This window comes from Brienomyrus brachyistius, chromosome 24 (assembly GCF_023856365.1).
Source record: "Brienomyrus brachyistius isolate T26 chromosome 24, BBRACH_0.4, whole genome shotgun sequence".
Taxonomy (NCBI): Eukaryota; Metazoa; Chordata; class Actinopteri; order Osteoglossiformes; family Mormyridae; genus Brienomyrus; species Brienomyrus brachyistius.
Genome location: NC_064556.1, coordinates 7378698 through 7405727, shown reverse-complemented (window position 1 = coordinate 7405727; position 27030 = coordinate 7378698). Strand labels below are relative to the sequence as shown.

Sequence of the window (27030 nt, the reverse complement as noted above, 5' to 3'; positions counted from 1 at the left end):
ACGTGCGAATAAAAAAAAAACACGAATTAAAGTTCCAGTTATAAGACTACTTGGTTATAAAGTCTACTGTTGCTCCTGAAACAAAGATTAAAGTGTGATGTTCAAAAATGGATAAATTAGCCTACCTCAGAGAAATTATTTCCAGCATAGCCAAGAGTCACAGTCAGCAAATGAAAACATTTGCTGGATCGCAGCGATCATCCAGTCTAATTCATATTACAAACCGACACAAATTCCAAAGAATTGCACTTTACTGTCAGCATCCAATGATGCAGTGTCCTGTGCTTTTACTTGTTTGTACTATGTCATATATACTTCTCTTAGCATGTACTGCCTATATTACACATTGTAGCTAGCTTAGTATTACCGACGTTCTTCAGCAACGTACGACTAAGGAGGTTCCGCATCTAGCCTTCTCCTGGCTCACCAAATGAACTTCTCTGCTAGAACAGAGCCACGCAATTATTTTCAGTGATTTTAGTGCACATCTTTATAGGTTATGGAACTAAGGTTAACGAGTTTTAAAACGGAGCTTGATGCAACCAACGCGGCTCATTGTGGAATTCCGTGTCAGCTCTTCGGCTACTGGAGCGTCAAGGTTTCTTGACAACTAGCTGAACAGGCACAGTCCCACTTTCAACCAGTAAATCACAATGCGACCCTTCGTCCCTCCGGCCGATCAGCTGCTCCTGCCGGACTTGCACGTTGGTAGTGACAAGGGGTGTGGTTTACCGGAACAGGGTTGGAAATTGCGTAACGCATTTTAAATTGCGTACACGACGGAGCAACGCCTTCAGAAATCTTGCTTAGCTATTGGTCAGATTATAATGCCAGCCTCCTATAAAGTACCGCCCCTAATGCGGTCACTAAAAAAAAAAGTCTGGGTATTGGTAAATTTATATAGTATATTTCTGGCGTTGGTGTATAGAGCTGATCATTGGTTAATTTAAGCACGGAAATGCATTTATGTAATATTGTGGGACTTAAATTTTGCTAAGTAACCGGAATACGCCCTGGGATGTTCTATTACACTCGGGGAGTCTGTTAGCTAGTTGGCTAAATGGAGAGCGCGCGCTGGGCTTTCCGCTGCGGCTCGTGGACGCCGAGCTCGAGTCAATGGCTGTTCGCCGCTCGCTGCATTCAGCGCGAGGAGAAAGAGCGAATCGGGCGGTTCGTGTTCGCCAGAGACGCCAAGTTCGCTATGGTACGAGCGGGTTTCTGCCGCACACCTTTATATACGCGGAATGGCGCCGCTCTCACGTTTGTCTGTGGTTCTGGAAACACTTTGAACTTCTCGGTCCATCCCGTCATGTAAAATAATGAAATTCTCCCAGACCCAGTAGAGACCCGTTTTTTTTCTAATTACATTTCAGGGAGTTCCTGAGCTTCGTGTCTTACCAGAATGAATACGCGTGTGCACTGTTATTAGCTCGCTATTTCTAAAGTTTCAGAAGTGCACAATTGCCATAAGTAAATTCCTCTTGGGCAGTGAATAGCGTGTGTGCCCTCACAGGCAGGCCGGCTGCTGATGAGAAAGCTAATCTCTGAGAAGATGGCTCTGCCCTGGAATGAGATTTGCCTTGAGAGGACGCCCAAAGGGAAGCCCTTCCTGGCCCGCCCTACCCCTCCCAGCGCCACCCGCAGCTACAGCTTTAACGTCTCACACCAGGGGGACTTCGCCGTCCTGGCTGCAGAGTGTGGGCTGCAGGTGGGCGTGGACGTAATGAAGACAGGCCGGCCAGGTAGACGCTCTCTGAAATCCGCCTTCTGCAGCGCATGGCTCAGGTGTCCGTCTCTCCTGTGGCCGGTTAAAGCATGCATGGAGTTCAGTGTCAGCCACTGATGGCATGTTTGTTTGTTCGGCATCCTGTACGGTGACCTAGAGGGCGTTTTAGTAATGTCCTTTTTAGGGTTGCAAATTGAAAGGTTTTTTTCTTAATCTACATTCGCTAATATTACTGAGCAGTTACTTGATTATTTACTGACCCCCCGGCACCCCCCATCCACACACAATATTACCGTTGAATGCATTCTTAAATAAAGGAATTGTAGAAGCCAATTATGTCGTAGCTGCCAGTAATGTAATAAGTTGTTACATTATTGGCCAGTTTTTACATTGAAAACATTAGTTTTTACTTTAAATTGATATTACATTATCAGTGTCATTACGTTGGCAATGGATAATTATTATTGGCATATGACATTATTGGCTTATTGCATTATTCGTAGTTATTAAATTATAGGCCTGTACAAGGATTGTATTGGGGGGAAAAAATACCTTTTTAAGCATATTAGCACTAATTGCTTTTGCGCCGGTACAGGCACCATTTGGCAATGTAGAGCCTACGGACAGCTTTAGATCAGCATTAGACATTACAGTATAGGTCTAATCGCTGATATGGAAATGTGTGAGACTTTAAATTTTATTAATTTAATTTGGAACTCTTGATCGACTAAATCCTTAATGGCAAATAATCGATTGTCAGTTAATCATTAGCAACACTATTCCCGTTTCTCTGGCAGGTTGAGGATGCTAATGTTAACGTTCACAGGAATGAGTTTTTGGGTTGATGGTGGCTGCATGAGAGATACTGGTGCCTTACATCTCCCGGGACTGGGATTCAAATCCCACGTGCTTGTGGAAAACAAGCAGAAACAATACAAATATATTTATGCGCTTTGCTCATGTTGTGTGTGTATTGTCTGTAACTGCTGCTGTAATACAGAAGTTTCCCTTTGTGGGATTATTGAAGTTCATCTTATCTTAAATTGATGCTACTACATTGCCCATAGTATGTGCATGTATGTCTGCCCTGGCATTGACTTGCAGCTTGCACTTGGTGACTGCCTGCCTTGTGCTTTCTGCAACGCTGTGGCTAGATAAGTGGTTGGAAGATCGAATTTCTTTTTTTTGCCCTGCTTAGCCACTAGGTGGCAGTGTTACTCTAAATTCAAAGATTGCTGTTTATTCTGGCACTCTAGAACTGGAGTAACCTGCTAATTAGATCAAGTGTGTGATACATGAAGGGAAGTCGAGAATTAGTATTTGGTAGTAGTAGCAATATTTTTGTTCTTTTGTGTTCCAGGTAGTGGTTCTTTGCCACACTTCTTCCAAATCATGAGGAGACAGTTTACTGACCGTGAATGGGTGGTCATCCAGGGGGCGGGGTCAGAGTGGACACAACTGGATATGTTCTACAGACACTGGGTAACCATGGTGACCTCTGACCAGCACACATTGCCGCACACTCGCCACAAAATTCTACAGGATGTAATAGGTAATTGGGTGTCAAGGCTCCTGCTCCGGGTCACTGATGGCAAACGGGTCTAAGCAGAGGCGGCAGAGATGCTATTGTCAATTGTAAACCTCATGAAAAGCTTACAGGTGTTTCGCACTGGGAATAAGAATGATACTGGATGGCCCCTCAGGTCAGAAGGCACTCTGTAGCACTCTGATAGAGAAGCAGGGGTAGGCCTTCTGTTTTTGAAGCAGGCGAGTTAGTCTTTTGGGCGTCCAGTTGCCGATGTTGCCATGCAAGAGGAGTGATTCCTAAGCTTAAAGAAAGGCTCACTGTTGGGGCTTATGGTGTACTGGGTATGAATCACAGAGAGGTAGAGGTGCTGAAGCTGTAAATGGATCGCTTACAAGTATTAACAAATTTATATGGATGATGGATATCATTGATTGCCCCGGAAATGTACAACAAAAAAAATAAGGCTTTATTGATACCACACCAGGGGGAAATTTACTTGTTACTACAGCTTAAAATTATAGATGAATGCCAATAGAAGGCAAATCAGAAAATGCTTTTCAATAGGTAATAAGTGTGAAAAATCAGTGCACGCAAATTGCAGGTATTGCAAGTACATAGTGAAAAGAATAATTGCATGTATAATGACACAGATACGGATATTGCACCCTGTAGGATGTAAATACACAATATAAACGTCACACAAATGCAGTGAATATATATACAGTGTACAATTGTATGTAGTGGACAGACAGTAGTAGAAATTGGTGCACTTCACTTGACTGGTTATGAAATCTGATGACCGATGGAATGAAGGACCACAGAATAATTGATAATCGTGCAAGTCTTATGATATACATTTGAAAGATGAGAGAAATCTTTATTAATATCATGACACCATACACAACATAAGAGCACAGTTTGAAGGGACCTAAATATGTAAACAATGTACTGTATACAAATAACCAAATAGCAGCCAGAGTCTACCACCTGGGATTGTACTGTATATGTGCTGAATGCTGGAATATGTAAACATAGGCCATGAGGTTAGGTGGTTCAGTGTGAGGAGACATGGGACATATCAGTTACGATAATGATCTATAATAAAAATAATAGTAATATTAATAGTGCAATGATGTGGAAGGCTGGAGGTGCCTCTACCTTCCAGGTGTATGTGTGAGTGTCCACAGTGCAGTGCTGGTTACTTTTGTGGAATCTGACCACTGCAGGGACAAAAGATCTACGGACCCACTCTGTAGAGCAGCACAAGGGGAGGAACACAGCCTGTGTTCCCTTACTCTGCTTACTAATTACATATGCAGTACAACCCTACCTGTACACACTGGCTGGAAACAGGGAGATGATTAACCAGTAACATGAGCTGGTCTCTGCTCACGCCTTGTGTCTAGGCCCTGAAAGAGAGCTTTATTAAGGCTGTTGGAGTTGGTGTGGGGTTCAACCTGCAGAGGGTGGAGTTCCACATCTCGCCTGTGCGCATGCAGGAGGGCCAGGTGTATCGGGATACAAGGATGTGCCTGGATTCCGAGGAGGAAGATCCTGATTGGGTGTTTGAGGTGAGGGGGAGCTGAGGGGTGATCCTTGATGGAGAGGACAGCATAGTACAGTACATAGTAGTAAGTAGTAGTATGTTTTTTCGAACGGAGGTAAATGGCTGTGTTCCAGCTCTAGCCCATAACGACGGTCAGGGCTTCCCTGGTGTCCCCCACAGGAGAGTCTGCTGGACCAGGACCACCACGTGGCTGTCGCACTGGGGAAGATGGAGCACCCTGCCGGAGGTGTAGCTCATGTGAGCTCAGGTCGGGGGTGGGGCCGCCAGCATCCTAACACTGACGTAGCCCTCGGCCATGTGCTCATGGCGCTGCTGAGCAGAACCTGGTGTGGTTCTGATCCCTGGGGGCCTGCTTCTGCTGGGTGTTAATGCAACCCAGACATGACAGTGAGATATGAGTGTGATGACCTTTACAGGGGGATGACTGGAGCTCCAAGATCTCCCCGCCCCAGCGGTTCACCCTGCTGACCTTTGATGACCTCATCTCCGGAGCCGTGCCACTGGCGGATGAGGACGCACAGTACTGGGAGGATTTCCAGAAGAAGGTGGACGGCCCCCCCCAGCCTGCTGGTCCCTCTCACTGAGCCTCATTGTTAAAGCACCTGACCTTGACCTCTCAGCCCACCATACGGGTCAGAATGTGGTGCTCCTTTTGGTTATTTTCAAATTGTGAAGCTAACAAAGCCTGTGGATCATTTCAGGGAGATAAGGGCCTTACTCTTGGCTATTCCGCCGAGCATGGAATCTGAAACAGCAGCCTTCTGATCACAAGCCTAATAGGCTGAGCCACACACCACCCAGTTATGCAGCAGCAGAGAGTGGTGTTCTGCAGGACCGCAGTGCGGCAAATGGAAATGACAAAGGGTGGGGTTCACAGTACTAAAAGATCAACAAGCGGGACAGTGTGAAGCAGGGGAGCTGGGCACTGGTGTTTGTTACTGTGAGGTGGGCAGGCACCATAGAAGGTTCTGTTGGGTAGGGAGGTCTACATGAACATATTGAGTTCATGTAGCTTCTGCCTTGCATGTGTGTCCCTGATGCTCCCACAGGCCTGCTCTATGTTGGTGGGAGAGAACCGCGTGTTAAATAACAGGGTCATTTTCCACAGATGACATGACAACATTTGTGATTTCGAGAGAGCTCGAGGTTATCTATGATATGTTGTTTGCATTTCCAGGAAGTGCATGGTTTATGCTGGTCCTACGTAAAGTGACCACTGTGTGTATAATCTGAGAAGGGTTTCTGAGGAATACTATCACACTTAAGTCCAATATTTGATTGTTTCATGTCGGGGATCGTTGAGAGGCGTGGCGGGTTAGGAACCTGTGCTTGTCAAGGAGAGCAAGAAGGGGTAGGGGAAGGATAGTTCCAATAGTGGGATCAGTAAAGTTATTCTGTTTTACCTTTATTGCTCTGGCAGACACTTTTAAGACAATTGGGGGAGGGGCTTCACAGTACTTGTAGAGCAAAACACAGGACAGTGCGAAACTGGGGCTGGACACCAATGAATGTAACTGTAGAGTGAGCTCAGTCCACAATAGAAGGTTCTGTCAGGTAGGGAGGTCTTCATGAACATGTCAGATCATGTGGATTTCAGTTTGTCTCTAGGTGACTGATGCTTCCAGGTGGAAGAACATATATAATAATTGATGCTTAATTTCCCTACAGGGGATCAATAATCTTTACGCCTCCCTCAACTTGCTCTTTGTGGAGTAAGTTGACTGTGAAGGGCTGCTGCCAAGGGAGCTGGGGGTTAAGGGTTTTGCTCAAGGATTCGAACCTGCTTGCTGGATTCGAACCTGCAACCTTCTGATTCCAAGGACACAGGCTTAGCCCACTGAGCCACACGCTGCCCCCATATGATCTGTTTGTGAGAGAGAACCACCCCTGAATGTCATATTCCACCGAAGCTATTACCAGCTGGAGTTCTCTGGAAGTCATGAATCTTATCTGTGACTTTATTTGCATCTCGATGAGGTGCATGATTTATGCTCCTGGTGGCAAAGGTCCTCTGTTCCTGCACATGCTGTCGGTATTGATATGTTTGCACTATGGGGCCTGACCCAGCTCCTGGGCACAAGTATCAGCTCAGTGCAACAGCAGTGTTTAAAAATCCTCCTCTGAATGCCCACTAAAGTGATTCTGATGTGCCTATGTAAATAAACCACCCAGTGTGTATAACCTAAGAATCTAAGGTGGATTTCTGAGTAATAGTTTGCAATATCAAAATAAATAAAAGTGTGTTTCATGTCAGGGATCGTTGAGTGGCTTGGTGGGTTTGGAATCCCTGCTCATGATTGTATGGGTACCAGTTTGAATGACGGGGTAATGCACTGTGACCCCCAACCTTGATCCCAACTTGCATGTCCCTCTCTCTCATGGAGTGCAAGAAAGGCTAGGCGAGATCAGTAAAGTATTGATTTTCTGTTGTACATTTACTTCTCTGGCTGATGCTTTTGTCTGCAGTCACATACGAGTTATAATCGGGCAGTAGGGGTTAAGGGCCCAGTAGTGACGTCACACTGCAGGCAGATTTTTGGGGCCCCGGGGGTATGTGGAAGCGATGTCCTTCATTTTGCGGGAGGGGTGGGTGAGTGCCTCCGTTCACAGTACAGTATTCCTGTTCCTGAATGCCTCTGTCTGTTTTCATTGATCATAAAACTCACTCCTGTGTTGCTGTAATCGCTGAGCAGGAACAGCGTGTGGCTCGGCGGCTTTGGACTCCAAGCCCACCGGTAGCGATTTCAAATCCTGTGGTCGGCAGAGCGGTTTCACAGTTGGGCCCTTCAGCAAGGTCCTTGCCTCCATTTGATCCCGGCACCCTGGCTCACCCTGCTCCCTCAGATGTATGATGCTTTGTAAGCAGGCATTTGTTAAATATATAGTTTATACATGAGCTTTACCATTATTTTCTATTAATAAACTTTTAATCAGCTCTATATATGTAGCACCTTTCATAAATGAAAGGCAGCTCAAAGAACTTTATGTGTGGAATAAAAGGTAGAGCAGCTATACAGATTAAGCAACTACAGATGTGGTTATCAGATATTTCCGAAAGGGAACGTCAAATCATAACATAAAGGGTGAGACTGAGTGATACAAGATAAGAGGCAATAAAAATGTGAAATGAAGGTGCAATGATGAAAGATTGGAATGCAATAGAATTCATTTAAGTAAAATTAAAAAGTAAAAATGCAGGATAGCTAAAAGAAATTAAAACTAAAATACAAAAAAACTAGTGTAAAACATGTCTTTAATAGCTTTTTTAAAGCAAGGAAGTGATTCATTTTCTTTAATTGCTGCTGGCACCGTATTTCATTGTTCTGGTGTATGATGACTGGAAGGTGGGGGATCTTGGAGTTGGAAGATCAAGGAGCTGATCATGGGCACATATCGTTCTGGGGGGAGTGTAGAAGGTTAAGAGATCAGTAATGCAAGTCATTATTCCATTGAGTGCCTTGTAAGTGGGTAAAATAATTGAAAAATCTAACGACCACTTTCATGTTTGCAAACAAAGATGACTTGTTTTGCCGGCAGAGTGCAAGTGGGGGCCGAAAGAGAGATCAGATGTAGCGGTATATAGGTGGGAGCACCAAAATCATACACGAATAATCCGGACGACTTCTTCCGTCATTTCAATGCTTTGCCAGCAAAAGATGAAATATCTTGCATTAATAAATTGACACTCAACAATGGGGTTAGGTTTCCTTATCCACACTCACTGTCTGATCAGTGGGTCAAGGATGTAACTAAATGGCCCAAGTTACATTTTTGTCTGTCTGGTCGAAAACCAAGCATGCACACAAAAGGAAAACTGAAGTCACATAATTCCCAGCAGGTATGCAGGCCTTGTGCTATTGTCCAGAACCTTAAATACAGAGATTGGTCTGATGACTTGTGCGTACTACAAACAAATGAACTGCCTAGCCAGCAACAAGGACATAAAACCCGACTATACAAAATGTGGGCTATTATTAACAATATCAGCAATTGCGTAACAATTATACACTGACTTCAAGCTGCACTTGCAGGGCAGCATGAGTGTATATTTATATATACATCTTATTCCATTCATCACAACTACTGCTGTTGCTATAATTTCTAGATTGATCCCAAAAGAAATACTGTTGGTTTAGAGTAGTAGTAAGAATATATAATTAATAAAGAATAAACATTACAATAAGCTATGTAATAAGAATACATTAAAATGTAAAAATGTCATATTTATAGGGCTAAATATTATTTATGGGGTTAATTCACTGTGCCCTCTGAATTTGTGAATATTATCTAGATCTGTTTGCACTTCAAATGTCATAAAAATGAAGCTTGTTACTTTTTGAAATTCTAATTTGGCAGCCAGCAGCACAACACATTTTATTTCTTTGTTTTGGTCATTTGTCTCCGTTTGTTTCTTTGGTTTCTCCAATGGCTGGTGCAGTCACACCACTTTTCTGTTAACAGAAATGATTCCTTTATTGATCCCTTTGGGGAAATCCTCTTTTACGCCTCCCCCAACTTGCTCTTTATAGGTGAGAGCAAGCTGACTGTGAAGGACGGACACCCATAGCAGCACCCAGGGATCTGGGGGTTAAGGGCCCTGCTGAAGGACCCACAGATGTGCTGAGGCTGGGCTCAAACCGGCAACCTTCTGATCACAGGCACAGAGGCGTAACCCACTGAACTAGATGCTACCCTCCCCCCGATCTGCTTTCTTTGTTCTCTTAAGTATTTTAGGTGCCCTCATGTGCCCAGTGGATGCACGATACAACCACCTGGCTTCGTACAAACCCACAATTTCCCTCATTTCCATTCCCATCTATCAAGGCAGAGGTAATGCTATCAGAGCTGCATGCATCAAGAGATGGCACTACAGAGTTTTTATCAGCAATCATTTTGGAGATTTGTGCCTGTCATGCTTCACGTATGGCTCTCTGATGTACGCAGATGCTTTGTATGTCTTGAAGCACTACTAATCTAGTTTCCCTCTCCCTGCGTTCCGCTTTCCTGCTGCTTCTCTTTAACTGACAAGTATCTGCATTTTTCTATGGTACAGTGTATCTTTGCTTACTTGTTTTAAGTTGTTCGGGGGGCCAATTCATCTAGCACATTTCGTGCTTTAGCATCAAAATCACATACAAAACCCATTTACAGAAGAGCCAGCCAACTTCTCATATTTCCCTCTAATATCCATCCATCCATGCATCCATTTTCTGCCATTTATCCAGGTCCTGCTCACGGGGGCCGCAGTCTGAGCAGGGATGCCCAGACCTCCTCCTCCCCTGCCGCCACCTCCAGCTCCACCTAGGAACCAAGGCGTTCACAGACCAGCCAAGAGATATAATCTCTCCAGCGTGTCCTGGGTCTGCCCTTCCAGTTGGACATGCGTGGAACACCTCCCCAGGGCGGTGTCCAGGAGGCATTCTAGTTAGATACCCAAGTCACCTCAGCTGGCTTCTTTCGATGCAGAGGAGCATAACTGCTGACACGGCACCGATCTGCTTATCAATCTCCCGCTCCCTTCTTTCCTCACTCAAGACCCCAAGATGCTTAAACTCCTCTACTTGAAGCAGCATTTCATCCCCAACCTGGACATGGTAATCCACCTGGTTGAGAACCATGGTTTCAGACTTGGAGGTGCTGATCCTCAACCCATCTGCTTCACACTCAGCTGCAAACCATCTTAGCTCATGCTGCAGGTCACAGCCTGGCAAAGCCAATGGGACCACATCATCTGCAAAAATCAAAGATGCAATCCTGAGGTCACTGATCAGGACCCCCTCCACCCTTTGGCTACACCTTGAAATTCTAGGTCCACAAAGGTTAAGGGCAGCCCTTGCAGAGTCCAACACCAGCTGAGAATGTGTCTGACTTTGTGGTAGTAAAATCAGTGATAATGCATATGCAGTATATAAGTGGCCCCCCATCCTGGGTTGTTCCCTGCCTCGTGCCCATTGCCCCCGCGACCCAGTAGGATAAGCGGTTTGGAAAATGGATGGATGGATTATAATTATTAATTGCTGCTTTTGGAATAGTTATTGTGCTAAACATGTAGTGCAATATTGTAAGCTTTCTTAAGTAATGGGTTTTCACTTACAAAATTAGAAGTATTTTATGAGGAACTAATATATGATGGCTTAATCTGCAAAACGACTGGATAAAGTTGCAAACCTGATCCAAGAAGTTACAGATACCAACATTTCTGTGCTGATGTCATATGTCATATGTCAAGGATAAGTACTGTAGGAAGGAGCACAAGGGAATAAAGGGGAAGTACAATGAAGAAAATACAGTAAAACCACGGATTGCAAGCATAATTCGTTCCAGAAACATGCTCGTAAGCCAAAGCACTCGTACAGTATATCAAAGCAAATTTTCCCTTTAGAAATAATGGAAACTCAGATGATTCAAAAATATGGAGTTGGTCCACCCATTGCAGCTGTAATAGCTTCAACTCTTCTGTGAAGGTTGTCCACACGGTTTAGGAGTGTGTTTATGGGAATTTTTGATCATTCTTCCAGGAGAGTATTTGTGAGGTCAGGCACTGATGTTGGACAAGAAGGCCTGGCTTGCAATCTCTGCAGGCTCTAATTCATCCCAAAGGTGTTCTGTCGTGTTGAGGTCAGGGCTCTGTGCAGGCCAGTCAAGTTCTTTCACACCAGACTTGCTCATCCATGTTCTTATGGATCTTGTTTTGTGTTTTGTGCAGTATTAAGAGTTCCTTTCACGGGAACTAAGGGCCCGAGCCCAACCCCTGAAAAACAACCCCACACCATACTGTAATCCCTCCTCCACAAAACTTTTCCCTTGGCACAATGCAGTCAGGCAAGTACCGTTCTCCTGGCAACCGCCAAACCCAGACTTGTCCACCGGATTGCCAGACAGAGAACCATGATTCGTTACTCCAGAGAACACGTCTCCACTGCTCTAGAGTCCACTGGCGGCGTGCTTTACACCACTACATTCAACGCTTTGCATTGCATTTGGTGATGTTAGGCTTGCATGCAGCTGCTCGGCCATGGAAACCCATTCCATGAAGTTTTCTGTGCACTGTTTTTGAGTTAATCTGAAGGCCACATGAAGTTTGGGGGTGTGTAGCTATTGACTCTGCAAACTGTTGGAGACTTCTACACACTGTGTGCCTCGGCATGCATTGTCCCCGCTCTGTGATTTTACGTGGCCTACCACTTTGTGGCTGAGTTGCCGTTGTTCCCAATTGCTTCCAAATGATTGGAACACCTGAATTCAGTGATTTGGAGGGGTGTCCCAATACTTTTGGCAATATCGTGTATAATTTGCTCAGTAAGCTTGCTTTTGGGCTGCTGTTTAACTTTAGTTATGTCTACGTTTAGTACTGTATCTTGTATTTACTGTATGGTGCAGCCACTTGGAATAGTCATAAAAACTATAAAATATTCTCAGATAGCATAATACTCTGTGACCGTGATTAACAAGTCGCCGGGTTAGTGCCTCCTTTCACAGTTATCACCCAGAGAACTTTTTGAAGGACATAGACTCAAAGGAGAAGGTGGAGAAACAGCAGGGGATGTTAGAGCCAATATTACAATTGCAGCAGAAGTCAACCTGGCAGACCTTGTTTTTAAATTCTGACCAATCTGCTGATTGAAGGAGTTTGATCTGTGTGTGATAATGACTCTGGGTTAGATGGTAAACAACCATGTGATTAAAGGTCTTGGCAGAAAGACAGATGTTGGTCAGGTTTAAATAGGGTTGGGACCGGCTTGGAGCCAACGGAGCAAAGGTAAATATGAAGGGATGGAACCAGGTGAAACGGGATTGATGCACTGGACTGAAAAGGAGATTAATGTATCACAGAGAGATAATGGTGAGTCAACCCAAACCCACCTCTATGCCTTCTGGACACAATTTGCTGTATGCTAATACGAGATCCCTAGAAGTTCTTGGTCCTTAAGCACGCTTCCACAGATCTCACAGAAAGAATACAGCTATCGTGCTAGTAGGCTGTTTATTAGTCAGTGAAGTCTGTATAGATGGAAGAGGGCCAAGTTTAAAAACCTGGCATTTTCAGAATGTTGTAGAGCTACTTTGACCTCTGGAGCTGTGGTCTCCTTTCAGAAGGCCTTGGGGCCGATTTGACAATAAGACACAGATCAGGCTGTAGAGGTCGGGCAGAACTCATAATTTACACAACCCTAAAGAATACAGGCATTGGCCTCCTTTCCAAAATATTTTAAATGTACAATGACTGAGCTGCTGTGGTGGTAACCTAATAACAGCTGATGGTGGGGATCCCAGATCTGAGCAGGAAAGTTCAGTATGACACTGAGGAACTGTCACAAGAGCTGCACATCCTCCTGGCACCCTGGGGGTGGTGCAGTCATGAAGCAGGAAAACACATCAAGCAGACAGTGTCCTGCACAGGTCATTTGGGGACATACATGTAGGACCTTGCTTTCTTACTCAATTATTACTAATGTCTTTGATTGCTTAATTGATTTGTCCTGTCAGATTCTAGTGGTTCCCAGCTCAGTATTTTCCTGGTTAGAGTTACAGTCTTTCATGCATGGAAGGTGGTTTAAAGTGGGTTTAAATTGCCTTTGTTTAGCAGCTTAAGATCATGGACATGTGGAATTTGGTTGCTTTCTTTTTATTAAAATACAATTCTCAGGTGCCCAACCTTTCATACAGTGAGGGCTACTTTTACAAAGAAAGTGCTAAAATGCTATGATGAGATACCAAATCGCAGCAGGGGTCCCCTTGGTATCGTCATTGACCTCTTGGCCACCAATGAAATAAAGTATCGTCCATTAATCATCCCGCTACTGATCTGGAAACACGTCATGATCGACAAGTTGCATCGGCACCCCTGTTTTAAACTATAGCAAGAATATATATTTGCTAGTGTATGCTTGACGATCTGATTGGAAAACGTTCGAGCTAAAATAACAGCTTGGATGAGGAGCTGAACACAGACGAGAGGTGAATGATGCACCAGCAGTTTGTTGGGACCCATCAAAAGCAAGTTTGAGCACCTCTGGGTCAGAGAAGGAGCTGGGGGACATGTTCGGGCAAGGTTTAAAGAACATTTAGCTCCAGAAATAACTGCAGGCTGCTTTGCTCACTCATATTGTTCTGATATGCTAAGGTGCCTTTATGCAAAAGCTGTCAATTTAATAGAACTTAACTTAATGCAAATGTGTAAACAAGGTTTTGCATAAAGAAACATTTTGTCTGACATGGTGAAAGTGTTAACTTCACACATAGTGAAATTAAATCAACCCTAATTTCTAAATAAAACACTTGAATTCAACTTTTCAATTTCTACATTTCGACGTGTACTTGATTCATTTCACATTATCAGATTAACTAGTACTAAAGGATTATCACATGTAAAGCTGTGATGGTCTTTATACTGATGTATCATTTTACGGCACCTTGGTTTATAGTCCTGTCTCTGAATATTTACCCTTTTTTTCCATTTGAAGGTAATTATTAGTATTAATTTTAAAACAGAACTAGGTCTGTTGATGTAAAAATGGCAGAAATATTCAAACATCACTGAGGTCATGATATGGAGACATGGGCAGACACTTTCCTAATGGGTGTGTTTTTCTGGAAATCAGAATATCACATGGACCTTCTGTATGATGAATTAATTTCTGGGGGCCGGGAAGGTGTCTTCCTCTTGGCCTTATTGGATGAGCTGGAAGAGTATATAAGGTACAACGAAGTGTGACTAGGGGACATTATACAGCACATCATACTCAGGATCATTCTACTACTATAGCCATAATATCCAAGTTATTTTGCTAAAGAATTACAATCCTTCACTATTATCAAGAAAACATTCAGCTGTCTTGGTGAGTTATATATTTGCATGTATGATTTTTTTTTCTGCAGTTATTACTGTTGAGTGCTAAAAGCTCTTTGAGGAGCGAAATAGCTTATTAAACATGTGGCATTTGGACATTTACCACAGACGCATATTGGGGGAACTATTTTCCAGGCTTTTCCATGTTGAAAGAGGTTCCCTTTGATACTATCCAGGGAAGCAACTTTAGTGGGTTATTAGAGGAACAGCTTTCATAATCTGGAGTGTTGATGCTGTTTAATGTCTCATTTAAAGAATGAAGTATCCTTAGTAGGTTAACAGATTAAATCCAGTGGTTGATGAATATTTTATGCCTGCTTATTTTATGGAGAGCTGGCAGAGGTGTACAGTAAAAAGTATTTGTCATATTAGGCAGTGCAGACAATGCAAGGCACTAGACTGGACAGAAAAGTCCTCTTTATTTTTGTTTTATTTGGGATAAAAATTGCAAAATGCTGTTGCTTCTTTTGCTACAGAAGACCTCAAGAAACAGAAATGGGACCCATGGGGTTACAGTGTAAATAGATTAAATAACACAAAAAGTCTGAATATGCTCTATTGCTATTGATGTGGATCGAAATAAAGCAATAAACATGACATAAAAGAAGGTGGAATTGCATTACCCAAGTATTTTAATGCTGGTTATATATTACAGCTCCAAATTTGTACTCTGCAAAGTGCAGCTTCATGGTTAGTCTGGTACTGACTGTTGGTCAAGCTGGTCTTGGGAACTTGGGGCTTAGATGTTTCATCCCTGCAGGGATAAAAGGAAAGGGCGTTAAAGCAGTGTTTCCTAAATGTACTGTATAGGTGGAGGTCATTTTCCACAGCGAAATGTACTGTGGTATGTTTGACTAGTCTATGGAGGATGTACAAGGTCCCTTGCAGTTTGTGTACTTGCATGCACTCCTGGAAGGATGACAGGTCCGTGCAAACAAATGACGGTCATGTGATTGCTTGGCTGAGACAGTCATCTATCTATCTATCTATCTATCTATCTATCTATCTATCTATCTGCACACACTACGATTTTCTACATTTTACACGTTACTCACTTTACTAAAGATACACTCAATATTCTTTGCTAAAAAATACATTTACAATATCATCACCACCTGAGTACCTTTATTAGAAAGAAAATGCCATATCTGTGATTAATCAAAGTAACCTCCTCTAGTAGTTATAACAGTAAAGAACATTCAAGGCATTCCTTCTACAAGGGACATTAAATATTGCTGTTTCGTGTGATGCATTTAAAGTTAAAGCACAGCCTAGGATTTCCCCATGGGGATTAATGAAGTGATTCTGATTCTGCCATCACCACACAACCAGTGGATTGTGTGTCAGACATGCACTGTTACATACTCTTTCCATGTTATAAAAGAAACATTTTATTTGACATGTTTTCATTTAATGGGGCGGCATGGTGGTGCAGTGGTTAGCACTGTTGCCTCACAACTCTGGGACCCGGGTTCGAGTCTCCGCCTGGGTCACATGTGTGCGGAGTTTGCATGTTCTCCCTATGTCGTCGTGGGGTGTCCTCCGGGTGCTCTGGTTTCCCCCCACAGTCCAAAAACATACTGAGGCTAATTGGTGTTGCTAAAATGTGCCTAGGTGTATGCGTGAGAGTGCATGGCGTGTGAGTGTGCCCTGCAATGGGCTGGCCCCCCATCCTGGGTTGTTCCCTGCCTCGTGCCCATTGCTTCCGGGATAGGCTCCGGGGCCCCCATGACCCGGTAGGATAAGCAGTTTGGAAAATGGATGGACGGATGGATATTTTCATTTATAGTTGTTCAATCAACTTCCCAATGTTTAAAAAGAATAAAAAATCTGCAGTTTATGAACTAAATGGGAAAGTGGTAAAACTTTCTGGTGTGCAAAATCTTTTAACTGGTCTGTCTGTCTGTCTGTCTGTCTGTCTGCAAGACTGCTCATTCAGCACTGGATCACCACCATCCTGGGCCTCTTCCAGAAAGCACAGGGCCGGGTGACACCCTGGAGGCGTACAGTCCGAGAGAGCATTCATCCCTCTAACACATCTTATTACCAAATGTTCCCCACAGTGAATTAAAAACCTATTTTTTTACAGGTTTTTTCAGGTTCCCACAAAGACTCCAATTAAAAAAGTAAAAATGCCAGAAGTGTCATATTTTATTTGGTTACTTATGATTAAGGATAGGGCTGGGTAGGGGTTAAGGTCGTGATGTTGTGATAAGAGTTTCCCTCATAGAAATGAATGGAGAGTCCCCACAGAGATATAATTACAAACCTGTGTGTGTGTGTGTGTGTGTGTGTGTGTATGGATTAGTTCACATATAGCTTGCTGTTGGTCACATGTATCTGACAGCGACCTTGGGACCCACATCCCCACATTTATCCTTAAAATACACCTCCTTCTTACACTTTCAGGTGCATGTTCCTGGTGTAAACCAGCAAACCCAGTATACAATGGATCGTAACTGGAGAATGGATGGTAAGCATTAAAAGTACCATTCAGTACCTTTGTCCTGCTTTTGTCCTGGTTTGTCCTGCTTCCTGGGACACAAGTTCTACTGCATTCTTTTCTCTGGTATTATTGAGTTGGTCTCATTGACTTTCATTGAGGTATGGTGTCTATGGGCTGCCTGAAATTAGCTGTTCTGTTTTTTTGAATATGTGCGTGTTACTGTGCTATATGCAGCATGTATTTGCTTGTATGTTATCCTGAAGAGGAGAAGCACTGGCTGAGATTTCCAGTGGAAATGTATGGAAGTGTCCTTTTAAAGCAAATACTGAACTTTTATATTTGTTATGCTTCTGTTTATGGCATTTTTAACTATCAGTCCAAATCTCTGAAGACCTTTAAGTTTTTTTGTACATTAATCCTGTTTCTTTCCAGGAGCATCTAGTGAATGGAGGATTGTGCTGGTGGGAAAAACTGGATCTGGAATCAGCACAGCGGGAAATATAATACTGGGAAAGGAAGCGTTTGAGTGTAAATCGTCTTCCAGTTCGATTACAGAAATGTGCGCCCAAGAAAGCGGCACCGTTCATGGGAAAAGGGTCGTCGTCGTCGACACTCCAGGTGTCGATCACACTGAGAAATGCCAGGAATATGTTGATTGTGAGCTAGGGTTGTGCCTAAGTAAGTGTGTCCCTGGTCCACATGCTTTTGTTCTTGTCCTAAAACTCGATGATGAATCGATAGAGGATCTAAACGCTGTGAATAAGATTAAGGATTTGTTTGGGAAGAATTTCCTGAAGTACACAATCGTCCTCTTCACCTGCGGCTATTTGCTTAGTGAAGACCAGACCATTAAAGAGCGTATAGAAAACACAAGTAACGCATTTCTGAAGAAACTTGTTGATCAGTGTGAAGGCCGAGTCCATGTCATCGACGAAGACTGGAGTGAAGAAGGAAAAGAGAAGGAAAGAAGTAACAGCTTTCAGGTTGAACAGCTCTTTGCGAGTGTAGAGGCGGTAGTGAAAAAGAATGGAGGGCGTCCCTTTAAAAATAAAAACCTTCAAGACGTTTCATGGGAGATTAAGAAAGAGGCCCTGCAGTTACTGAAAACGAGGCAAAGTGAGGCCGATTGGAATGAGCTGCCAAAGAAAACGAAAAAAGAGGAAGAAAGGCAGATTTGGAAGAAAGCCACTGAAATGAAGAGGGAGAATTCTGAGCATTCCTGCATGAGCTGTCCTGTAAACTGATGGGAGCGTTGACTATGAAGGTGTTAGTGGGCGCAATTGGGGGAATTTGTGTTTTTTAATCATTAATAAGAATAGGACTATGTGTAGGGATCATTACCGACTTTACTATTTGGTAAATTGATTTTTTGTAAGTAAGGCAGTATATAACGATTGAACCTTGATTCATTGCAATGCAACAGGATTGGCAGACCTTGTTTTTATATTCTGGCCAACCTCCTGCTTACAGGAGTTTGATCGGTGTGTGTGATAATGACTGAAGGTCTTGGCAGAGAGACAGATGTTGGTCAGATTTAGATAGGGTAGGGACCGGCTTGGAGCCAACAAGGAGCAAATGTAAATATGAAGGGATGGGTCCAGGTGAAGCAGGATTGATACACTGGGCGGAACAGGAGATTAATGTATCACAGAGCGATTACAGGCTCGTTCACCCAAACCCACTGTTCTGCTTTCTGGATAAAATTTGCCTTATTCTAATATGAGCTGCGTAGAAGTTCTTGGTCTTAAAGGAAGAGCTTAAGGTAGAATTAATGTTACACCTGTCCCCAGTTTGCTAGTCAGGGAGCTGAACCTGCTCTAGGCTTGGTTCAGCCTAATCTTATGTAACCTTATGCTTGGTTGTCAACACTCTTTTTGAGACACAGTTCTCAGTTGTTACTTTGTCAGGGGTTTGGTTTATGGGGCTTGGTGGTGTCCTGCCTTCTTTTGTGCCTGTCAGAAACCATTGGATACTGGCTTGGTGGTGGCTTGGGGTTTGTGGTCCTTGTTGACTGGGTTCTGATTAGCCAGTTGCTCTGTATGGAATCTGAAACATTCCACAGCTTGTGTGCTGTGCTGTTGGTGTCCAGTCTATGGGGATTTTTTTTTATGTGTCTTGGGTCTAGTGGTCTTTCCCCTGTTAGATTCCTGGTCTGGGTTCCCCAGTCCTCTGTGAATAAGTCTGCCTTCTGCTTCACCTCATCCTGGAGGCTGTTCATCCAGTCAGTGGCCCGAGTCCCCCCCCCGGTTCCCTATTTACAGCAGTTTTAGGACTATTGGTCTTAGGGGGCAGAGAACCCACCATACAGGATGGGCAACCCAGGTTGAGGTGTTCTGTCACAGACCTTGTCCCTGAGCGCTAATGTTTTTGAGCTGAATGCTCTGAGTCAGTCATGCCTATTAGACAACTTTTACAATAGTACCACTTTCAATGCTCTTAAACTAAAGCAAGAAAAATTTACTGCCATATGTTTGATATAATCATAATGGATAACATTCAGCCTGAAACCTCAAGCTGAACACAATAGAGAAATGAATGATGCAGCAATAATCTGTTTGACCATCTTTGGGATAGAGAAGAAGCCGGGAGACTTGTCAGAACGAGCCTTAAAGAATCTGTCCAGAGCTCTAAAATGACAGCTTGGATGAGGAGCTGAACACAGAAGAGAGATGAATAATGCAACAGGAGTTTGTTGGGACCCATCAAAAGCAAGTTTGAGCACCTCTGGGTCAGAGAAGGAGCTGGGGGACATGTTAATCATAACAATAATGCTTGACACTGTGGAGAAATTGTTTTAATGCCTCCCTCAGTGGTTAAGGGTCTTGCTCAAGGACCCGCAGATGTGCTGAGGTTGGGTTTAAACTGACAACCTTCTGATTATGGGCATATGGGTTTAGCCCACCGAGCCACATGCTGCCCCCTTTGGATGAGCTTTAAAGAACATTTCCGGAGCTCCAGAAATAACTGCAGGCTCCTTTGCTCACTCATATTGTTCTGATACGCTAAGCTGCCTTTATGCAAAAGCTGTCAATTTAATAGAAATTAACTTAATGCAAATGTGTAAGCAAGGCTTTGCATAAGGGAACATTTTGTCTGACTTTAACATGGTGAAATTAAATCAACCCTAATTTCTAAATAAAACACTTGAATTCAACTTTTCTATTTCCCCATTTCAACGTGTACTGTATTCATTTCACATTATCAGATTAACTAGTACTAAAGGATTATCACATTTAAAGCTGTGATGGTCTTTATACTGATGTATCATTTTACGGCACCTTGGTTTATAGTCCTGTCTCTGAATATTTACTTTTTCCATTTGAAGGTACTCATTAGTATTCATTTAAAAACAGAACTATTTCTGTTGATGTAAAAATGGCAGAAATATTCAAACATCACTGAGGTCATGATATGGAGACATGGGCAGAAACTTTCCTAATGGGTGTGTTTTTCCGGAAATCAGAATATCACATGGGCCTTCTGCATGATGAATTAATTTCTGGGGGCCGGGAAGGTGTCTTCCTCTTGGCCTTATTGGATGAGCTGGAAGAGTATATAAGGTACAACAAAGTGTGACTAGGGGCCATTATACAGCACATCATACTCAGGATCATTCTACTACTATAAACATAATATCCAAGTTATTTTTCTAAAGAATTACAATTCTTCACTATTATCAAGAAAACATTCAGCTGTCTTGGTGAGTTGTATATTTCTGGATTTTTTTTACTCTTTTAAAGCTTCTTTGAAGAGCATATAGTAACTGCTATGAAACATGGCATTTGGGCATCCACTGCAGATGCATAATTATGTTCCAGTCTTTTCCCTAATGAGTGAAATGCCCTTTGATACTGTCCAGGGAAGCAGACTTATTGAGTTATTAGAGGAATAGTTTGGTCGATCCTTTATTCCTGTATTATCAAATTTAACTGACAGCCCACATGACTTTTGAGTTACTGGACCTGTAAACCTGGACTCGTCCTGAACCTCTAAGATCTTTTATAATTGATCAAGTTAACTGATAAGACATTTAAACCCGGTCTATCATATACTTGCCTGTTTTCAATACAAAATTCACTTGGTGTGCAAAAACACATTAATCCATGGTTTTCACATGCAGATACAGACACTTCACATAAAAATACATCCGGCAAGAAAGCTCTTTCTGTGACCTCATACATCCAAGAGTGGAAGCATGGCAGGTAGGTCACTCACTCTGAGCATCTGACATTCATTGAGATGCTTTTTCTGGAATAATTCCGGTAAGTTTGTACATTTGCCACACTAATCATGCGTTGTCCTTCTGAAGATTCCAGCAATCTGAAGATTGTCATTTTCGGGAAAGCGAAATCTAACAACAGATCTGTGAAAGAGCTTCTCGAAGAAAATCTTGACGAAGGAAAGATTAATGGGAGAAAAGTGAAAATGATTGAGGCACCGGGCATCTTTGATCCTGACAATAACGCTGAAGATCTGAAGAAAGCCTTAATGTCCTGTATTCTTGATTGTGCTCCTGGTGTGCATGCCTTCATCTTAGTGATGAAAGTAGGCAAGTATACTGAAGAGGCGAAAGAGCTGGTGAGTATGATAAATATGTGCTTTGGTGAGGAAACCCTGAAGTACACAGCTCTCCTGTACACCCACGGCCGACAACTTAAAGTACCCATTGAAAGATTTGCAGCGGACAACGATGACCTGAAGGAATGCGTTGATAAATGTGGAGGCGGAGTCCATGTCATTGACAGCCAGTGCTGGAATGAAGATGGGAAAAACAGCATAAACGTGAAAAATCTGCTACACAGCATCGGAGAAATCATAAAGAGTAACGACGGGGGTTACTACACAACTCCAACCCTGACAGGAATCGAAGAAAAAGTAAAGAATATCATAAAGGGGATGGATCCAGGGGAGACGGACCTGGAAGAAAAAGCCAGAAAGGAGCTGATTGGAAAGTGGGTCCTAGTCCTAACAGCCATACCAGGCTACGTGATGCTTTTAGCACTGCTGGGCTTCAAAGAAGGCTTGATGAAAGCTAATGTCGAGGAGGCCGTCTGGAAAGTTATTTCTGGGGCACTACAAGGTGGAGTGGATGTCGCAAACATAGCCAGACATTCATCAGATTTAGATGAGGTCTTAGATAAAATGCAAGAAAAAATGAAGGCCACAGCGCCTCAGTGTTTACAGCAGTAATGCAGGTGACTCATTCATCTCTGAGATGCAGCTGAGCATCGTCACTGCGTTCCTACTATTATTACGTCTGCTGACCTTTTCGCCAATCTTACCGCCTTAAGTAGCCTGAATTATGCTCAATCACATAGTTAAGAATTTGCTTTGTTTTTTAATTAATGAACCAGCAGCAGTAGGTGCAGCCTTATATCCCTCAAAAGCATTTCTGTCACCCTTTTCTTTTTTGAATCTGATCGCTGGCATTGTTACCCAAGTACCAGGGAGCATTTTTAATGTAACTATGATTTTACAAATGCCCTTATGACTGACCAAATCTAACCTAGTTCACACTAGTGACTCACTGTACGCTGATTTTACATTTTACATTAAGTTGCTTTTCAATGATCACTTAATTTTCAGAATGCCAAGTGGAATATATTAATTACGCTTAAGTAGAAATAATTGTATTCATGCAGTTATAAATATTGTTACAGAGTTAAGTTTGGAGTAAATTCATCAGATGCTATAATCCCGAAGCTTGCTGATTAACTGAAGGGGGTGTATTACCATAAAGAGAAAGTGTGTTCAGGGTTATTCCAGAGAAATCATTTGGGAAATTTATCATAAATAAAATCATACAGCTATACATGTGTGTATGTTTTGTTTACTGCTTGCATGTCTGTGTGTGCAATTTATTTGTATTGATGTGATTTCAAACAGGTGATGTCAACAGGTGATTGTAATCATGATTTGGTACAAAAGCAGTATCTACAAAAGGCTGAGGCTTTGAGGACCAAAGATGGGCAGAGGATCTCCAGTTTGTCAACAAATATGCAAGAAAATTATTGAAATGTTTAACGACAATGTTCCTCAAAGCCAGATCGGAAGGGATCTGGGACACTACGGGAATAAACTAGATAGTTTTTGATGCCTTGTTAATGGTAACTAGTCTGTAGCCGGTCACCGTTTTAAAGCCCCTGTATTTAATCAGTCCTTTACTTAACAGCAGTACAGATACGTTTCGGAACCTGTAGGGGGCACGCACAGTGCGGGAAAAGTAAACCGTGTTCACATTTTAGGGATTTCGTCAGCTTCAGTTAGTGTTTCGTGGGCACGTTAAACTAATCTGTGTATATTATTCAGTACATTGTGTGCAGGAAAAAAAAACCCTGACCGTGTCACTTCCAGGGCGCCGCAAAATGACGGTTTTGCGGTAATAATATATTCGCTCAAATCATTGTAATAAGGCATAAGTCTGATATTGAAACTTAAGAATGCTTTTCCATATCTGAAAAGTAGCCAGACAAAGTTGCATCCCGTGATGGTAATTAGGGGTTACGGTCATTCAAACCTATATAATGTGTATTTTAATTAAAATACTTGTACATCCCACTGAGCCAATATGTTTATAATAATACATAATATGTCTCCCGTTCCAGTTTGGTCTTGTTCCGCTAGACCTGCCACAAATAAACACGAAGTTTCAAAGAACTCTATGACAGAAATAAGGCGGGGAATACATTGTTGTCATTCCAACAGCTTCTAGTTCAGTGTAAAAGTGTTGGGTTCCTAACTAGGCATGGATACACAATAATATTTGTAGTTTAATAATAAAACTGGGAAAAAAACAACAACAGACAAGTCTAGTGGCAGAGGCTGTAACAGTGATAACTAAACCATTCATATGGGAATCTTAATTTTAGGTCAGACAGTTTATTTCACTTGAAAGCTAACTGTAAACAAGCCTGTCTGCGTGAAGAGCTTCACGGCCGGTTAAGCAGAAGACTAAACAACTGAAGGTTTAATGTGAGGCTGCCCACATTATATGAATTATATTTACAGTATATAATGAGGGTTTGTTCCTTCTCGCTGTCCACAGTGTCCCGATGGAGAGAGCAGGCTCACCTGCACCCAGCTGTGTCTCCATGAGGAGTGACTGGTCCATGGGGCATCCACCAAGATTCAGTGATGGACCTTTTCCTGCAGATCAAAAGTAAATCTACATTTAAACAAACACTGTTTAAAACACCCAGACTCTCAGTCAAAAGGCATACAGGCACATTCAAGCTATGTGGAAAATGCATCTCAGAGAATGCATCTTCTTTAACTTTCACAAATCGTTTAAACTGGAATTTTCTCTGTACTTGATTTAAAATCCATCTGAAGTAAAATGATGAGGATTTCTATAAAGAGTGACTTCCTGTGAACTGGAATTGGAATGTAGATAATTGAAAATTGCATTTAAAATTACAATTCACAGCATACAGTGGGAAAGAGCAGGCTGACCTGTACACTACACATCCATTAAGAACAACTGTAGTAACAATAACAATGAATTGTCTTTTAGGATGGATATTGTTGTTTCAATAAAAAATAAGTGCATTTTCATGGACTCATTAGGTCACACTCAGACTAAGGCACAGTACGAGCGATGTAAATTTTGTCATGCCCAGGTGGAGTATGTAGCCCAGATTTTGGGTCTGTTGGACATTTGATGAGATGGACGTGTCGACTGCGTATGTGCAAAAAAATTTTCTCCTGTTCTGGTGGAATGTCATTGCTGTACCCATGCATCAACCACAAGTGTCTGTGTTGACTGACAAATACAGTTTGTATGCAGACCGTGTGTTGACCATAACAGCATGTGGCAAAATGAAGTATGAACTAGGCTTAATTGCCACAGGCAGAGAAGATCATCAGTAGAATTTCTTAACTCACTAAATGAGGCCGATCGAAGATAGCTAGGAAGAGTTGTTTTGTCACGCCGGCAGGCAGAGCAGGGAACGGACAATCAGGATCCACGACACGGAGCTTCAGGAACACGAGGTTTATTTGCAGATATGAGCAGATAGGGCATAACCAGTTACATGACGTTAATGATGGAACAGGGATACATACTCTGACGTGGACTTAAATACACAGGAGTTAATGACACAAGAAACAGCTGATAACATCGGGGTTTCACATGAGGTTAATGAGGGGGGCGTGGCACACAGGAGGATCGTACGAGCCGGGCGTGACAGAACCCTCCCCCAAAGGCACGTACATTGGGCGCGCCTAAGGAGAGCAATGTGATGGGACCGGTGACACGGGACCTGGAAAACGAAAGCAAAACATTAACGGGGTACTGGGAACAGGACAGACATGCAGAACAGACACAAAGGCAGTAACCAAGACAAGAACTGACAAACGACCGGGAACGCAAGCAGGCACAGGGGCATCAAAATCGGAGACACAGGGGAAACACCAATGGGCGGAACAAAGGGGCCAGGAGTAAACGAAGGAGACACAGAGGGACGAGGAACAGACACAGGAGGCCGGAAGGGAAAGGACAGAGAACAACGAGGAGACTGAGGGAACTTCAGCGGGCGAAAGGGGGCAGCCGTAGGGGCCACAGGCAACTGGAAGGCCGGAGCAGGAGGGACCCTCGGCAACCGCAAGGCGGGAGCAGGATGGGATCACGTAGGGGACGAGGAGGTAGGCGGAGGTACAGGCAGAAGAGGTGAGGAGGAAGTTGGAGGGGGCACCAGGGGAGGCGAGGAGGAAGTCGGAGGGGACCTCGGCGAAAGCGAGGAGGGAGGGGAAGCCACGGCAAGTGACAGCACAGCCACAGCTGGCGAACGTGCAGTTGACCGACGATCTGGAGTTAGGGGACCCACAGCCGAGTCGAGGCGGGGGGACCTTCAGGTGACCAATGACGTGCCGGAGGCAGGGCCAAAGACAGCCAACAAGGTGCTGGAGGGGGACCCATAGGCAACCGCCGAGCAGAATCCCAGGGAACCACAGACGACTGCCGAACCACAGCCACAAGGGCCGAGGGCGAAACAGGGGGTAGGGCAGGTGGGACATGACCCCGGCGCAGGTGTCCCCATCTGCTCCAGGAGATCGAGAGGCGGGAACCTGGTCAGGATCGACCATGCTGGGGTAATGGTCGGGGTTCCCTGTCATAGGAACTGGGGCTAGAGTCACAAGAACAGAGGGGGGTGGAGCATTGTCTGCCAGTGCATGAACCATGGAGGGCGGAACATCATCCGGCGGTGCAGGAACCGCGGGGGGCAGAGCATCGTCTGCCGGTGCAGGAACTTTCAGGGGTGCAGTCGGAATGGGCTGCGCAGGGACCTCACCAGGCATCACTGCAGGAACCGCCGGTACGGGAACCACAGGGGGCACTGCAGATACCACCAGCACAGGAACCACAGGCAGCACTGCAGGGGTCTGCTCCTCAGCAGCAGGTATGGCCCCTTTAAGGACCTTTGGGACCTGCGGTATGACATTCCAAACGGTGCTGATACAGGCAGCGAAGCGTCAGCAATGCGGGTGTCGGGCGCCTGCAGGGACGAAGCGGTGGCGGTGACATCTTCCGGTGCAAACATCACCGGATTTAAAATCGGAAGGGGCTCCTCTCGATACCTGGCGGGGGAAGAAGCAGAGACGGGGACGAACCCCAAGAAGATCACCGGTTCCTCTTCAGGCTCTTCGGAAGGCGAAGCGGGAAGCGGCTCAACGCTACGGGCCACCTGGCAAGTCTTCAGCTCCGTCAGATTATTGCCCACCTCCATGGCGAGGTGAATCCGTCTTCGACCAGGGACATCCCCTCCAGGATGTCCCGGTTTCGGCTGGCCAAAGCCCAGGTTTCGGGATCTACCCTGACCTCAGGCTGGGCTAGCCAGTAGGTGACCTCATCAACCAAACCGAGGTAGCAATCCTCGGTTGGGGGGGGGGGGTACCTTTTGCAGAATATATTATC

At 43.9% G+C, this 27030-nt stretch overlaps 1 protein-coding gene across 3 annotated transcripts; it reads left to right on the top strand.

Moving 5' to 3' along the window:
* Nucleotides 1-925: 925 nt before the first annotated feature.
* Nucleotides 926-18832, top strand: LOC125720103 (L-aminoadipate-semialdehyde dehydrogenase-phosphopantetheinyl transferase-like). 3 transcript variants are annotated; one of them, XR_007385350.1, is made up of 8 exons: nucleotides 926-1204; nucleotides 1514-1742; nucleotides 3087-3208; nucleotides 4661-4825; nucleotides 4981-5058; nucleotides 5238-5366; nucleotides 9351-9651; nucleotides 10047-10090. XR_007385350.1 is itself a non-coding variant. In XM_048995180.1 (8 exons), the coding sequence occupies exons 1-8, from the start codon at nucleotides 1061-1063 to the stop codon at nucleotides 18359-18361; spliced, it is 1743 nt and encodes a 580-aa protein (XP_048851137.1). In that variant the 5' UTR covers nucleotides 926-1060; the 3' UTR covers nucleotides 18362-18832. The 3 variants fall into 3 exon arrangements, 2 of the variants coding, with proteins under 2 accessions (XP_048851137.1, XP_048851138.1); XM_048995180.1 differs by lacking the exons at nucleotides 9351-9651; nucleotides 10047-10090 and adding exons at nucleotides 17081-17144; nucleotides 17550-18832; XM_048995181.1 differs by lacking the exon at nucleotides 10047-10090 and having other exon boundaries at nucleotides 9351-9658.
* The last annotated feature ends 8198 nt before the right edge of the window (nucleotides 18833-27030 follow it).

Excerpts from the sequence above, each read along its gene's own strand:
- LOC125720103 (XM_048995180.1), top strand. The coding sequence starts at position 1,061 with ATGGAGAGCGCGCGCTGGGCTTTCCGCTGCGGCTCGTGGACGCCGAGC. Across the intron at positions 1,205-1,513 it reads GAGACGCCAAGTTCGCTATG|GCAGGCCGGCTGCTGATGAG; the intron begins GTACGAGCGGGT and ends GTGCCCTCACAG. Across the intron at positions 5,367-17,080 it reads GGGAGGATTTCCAGAAGAAG|GTGCATGTTCCTGGTGTAAA; the intron begins GTGGACGGCCCC and ends TTACACTTTCAG.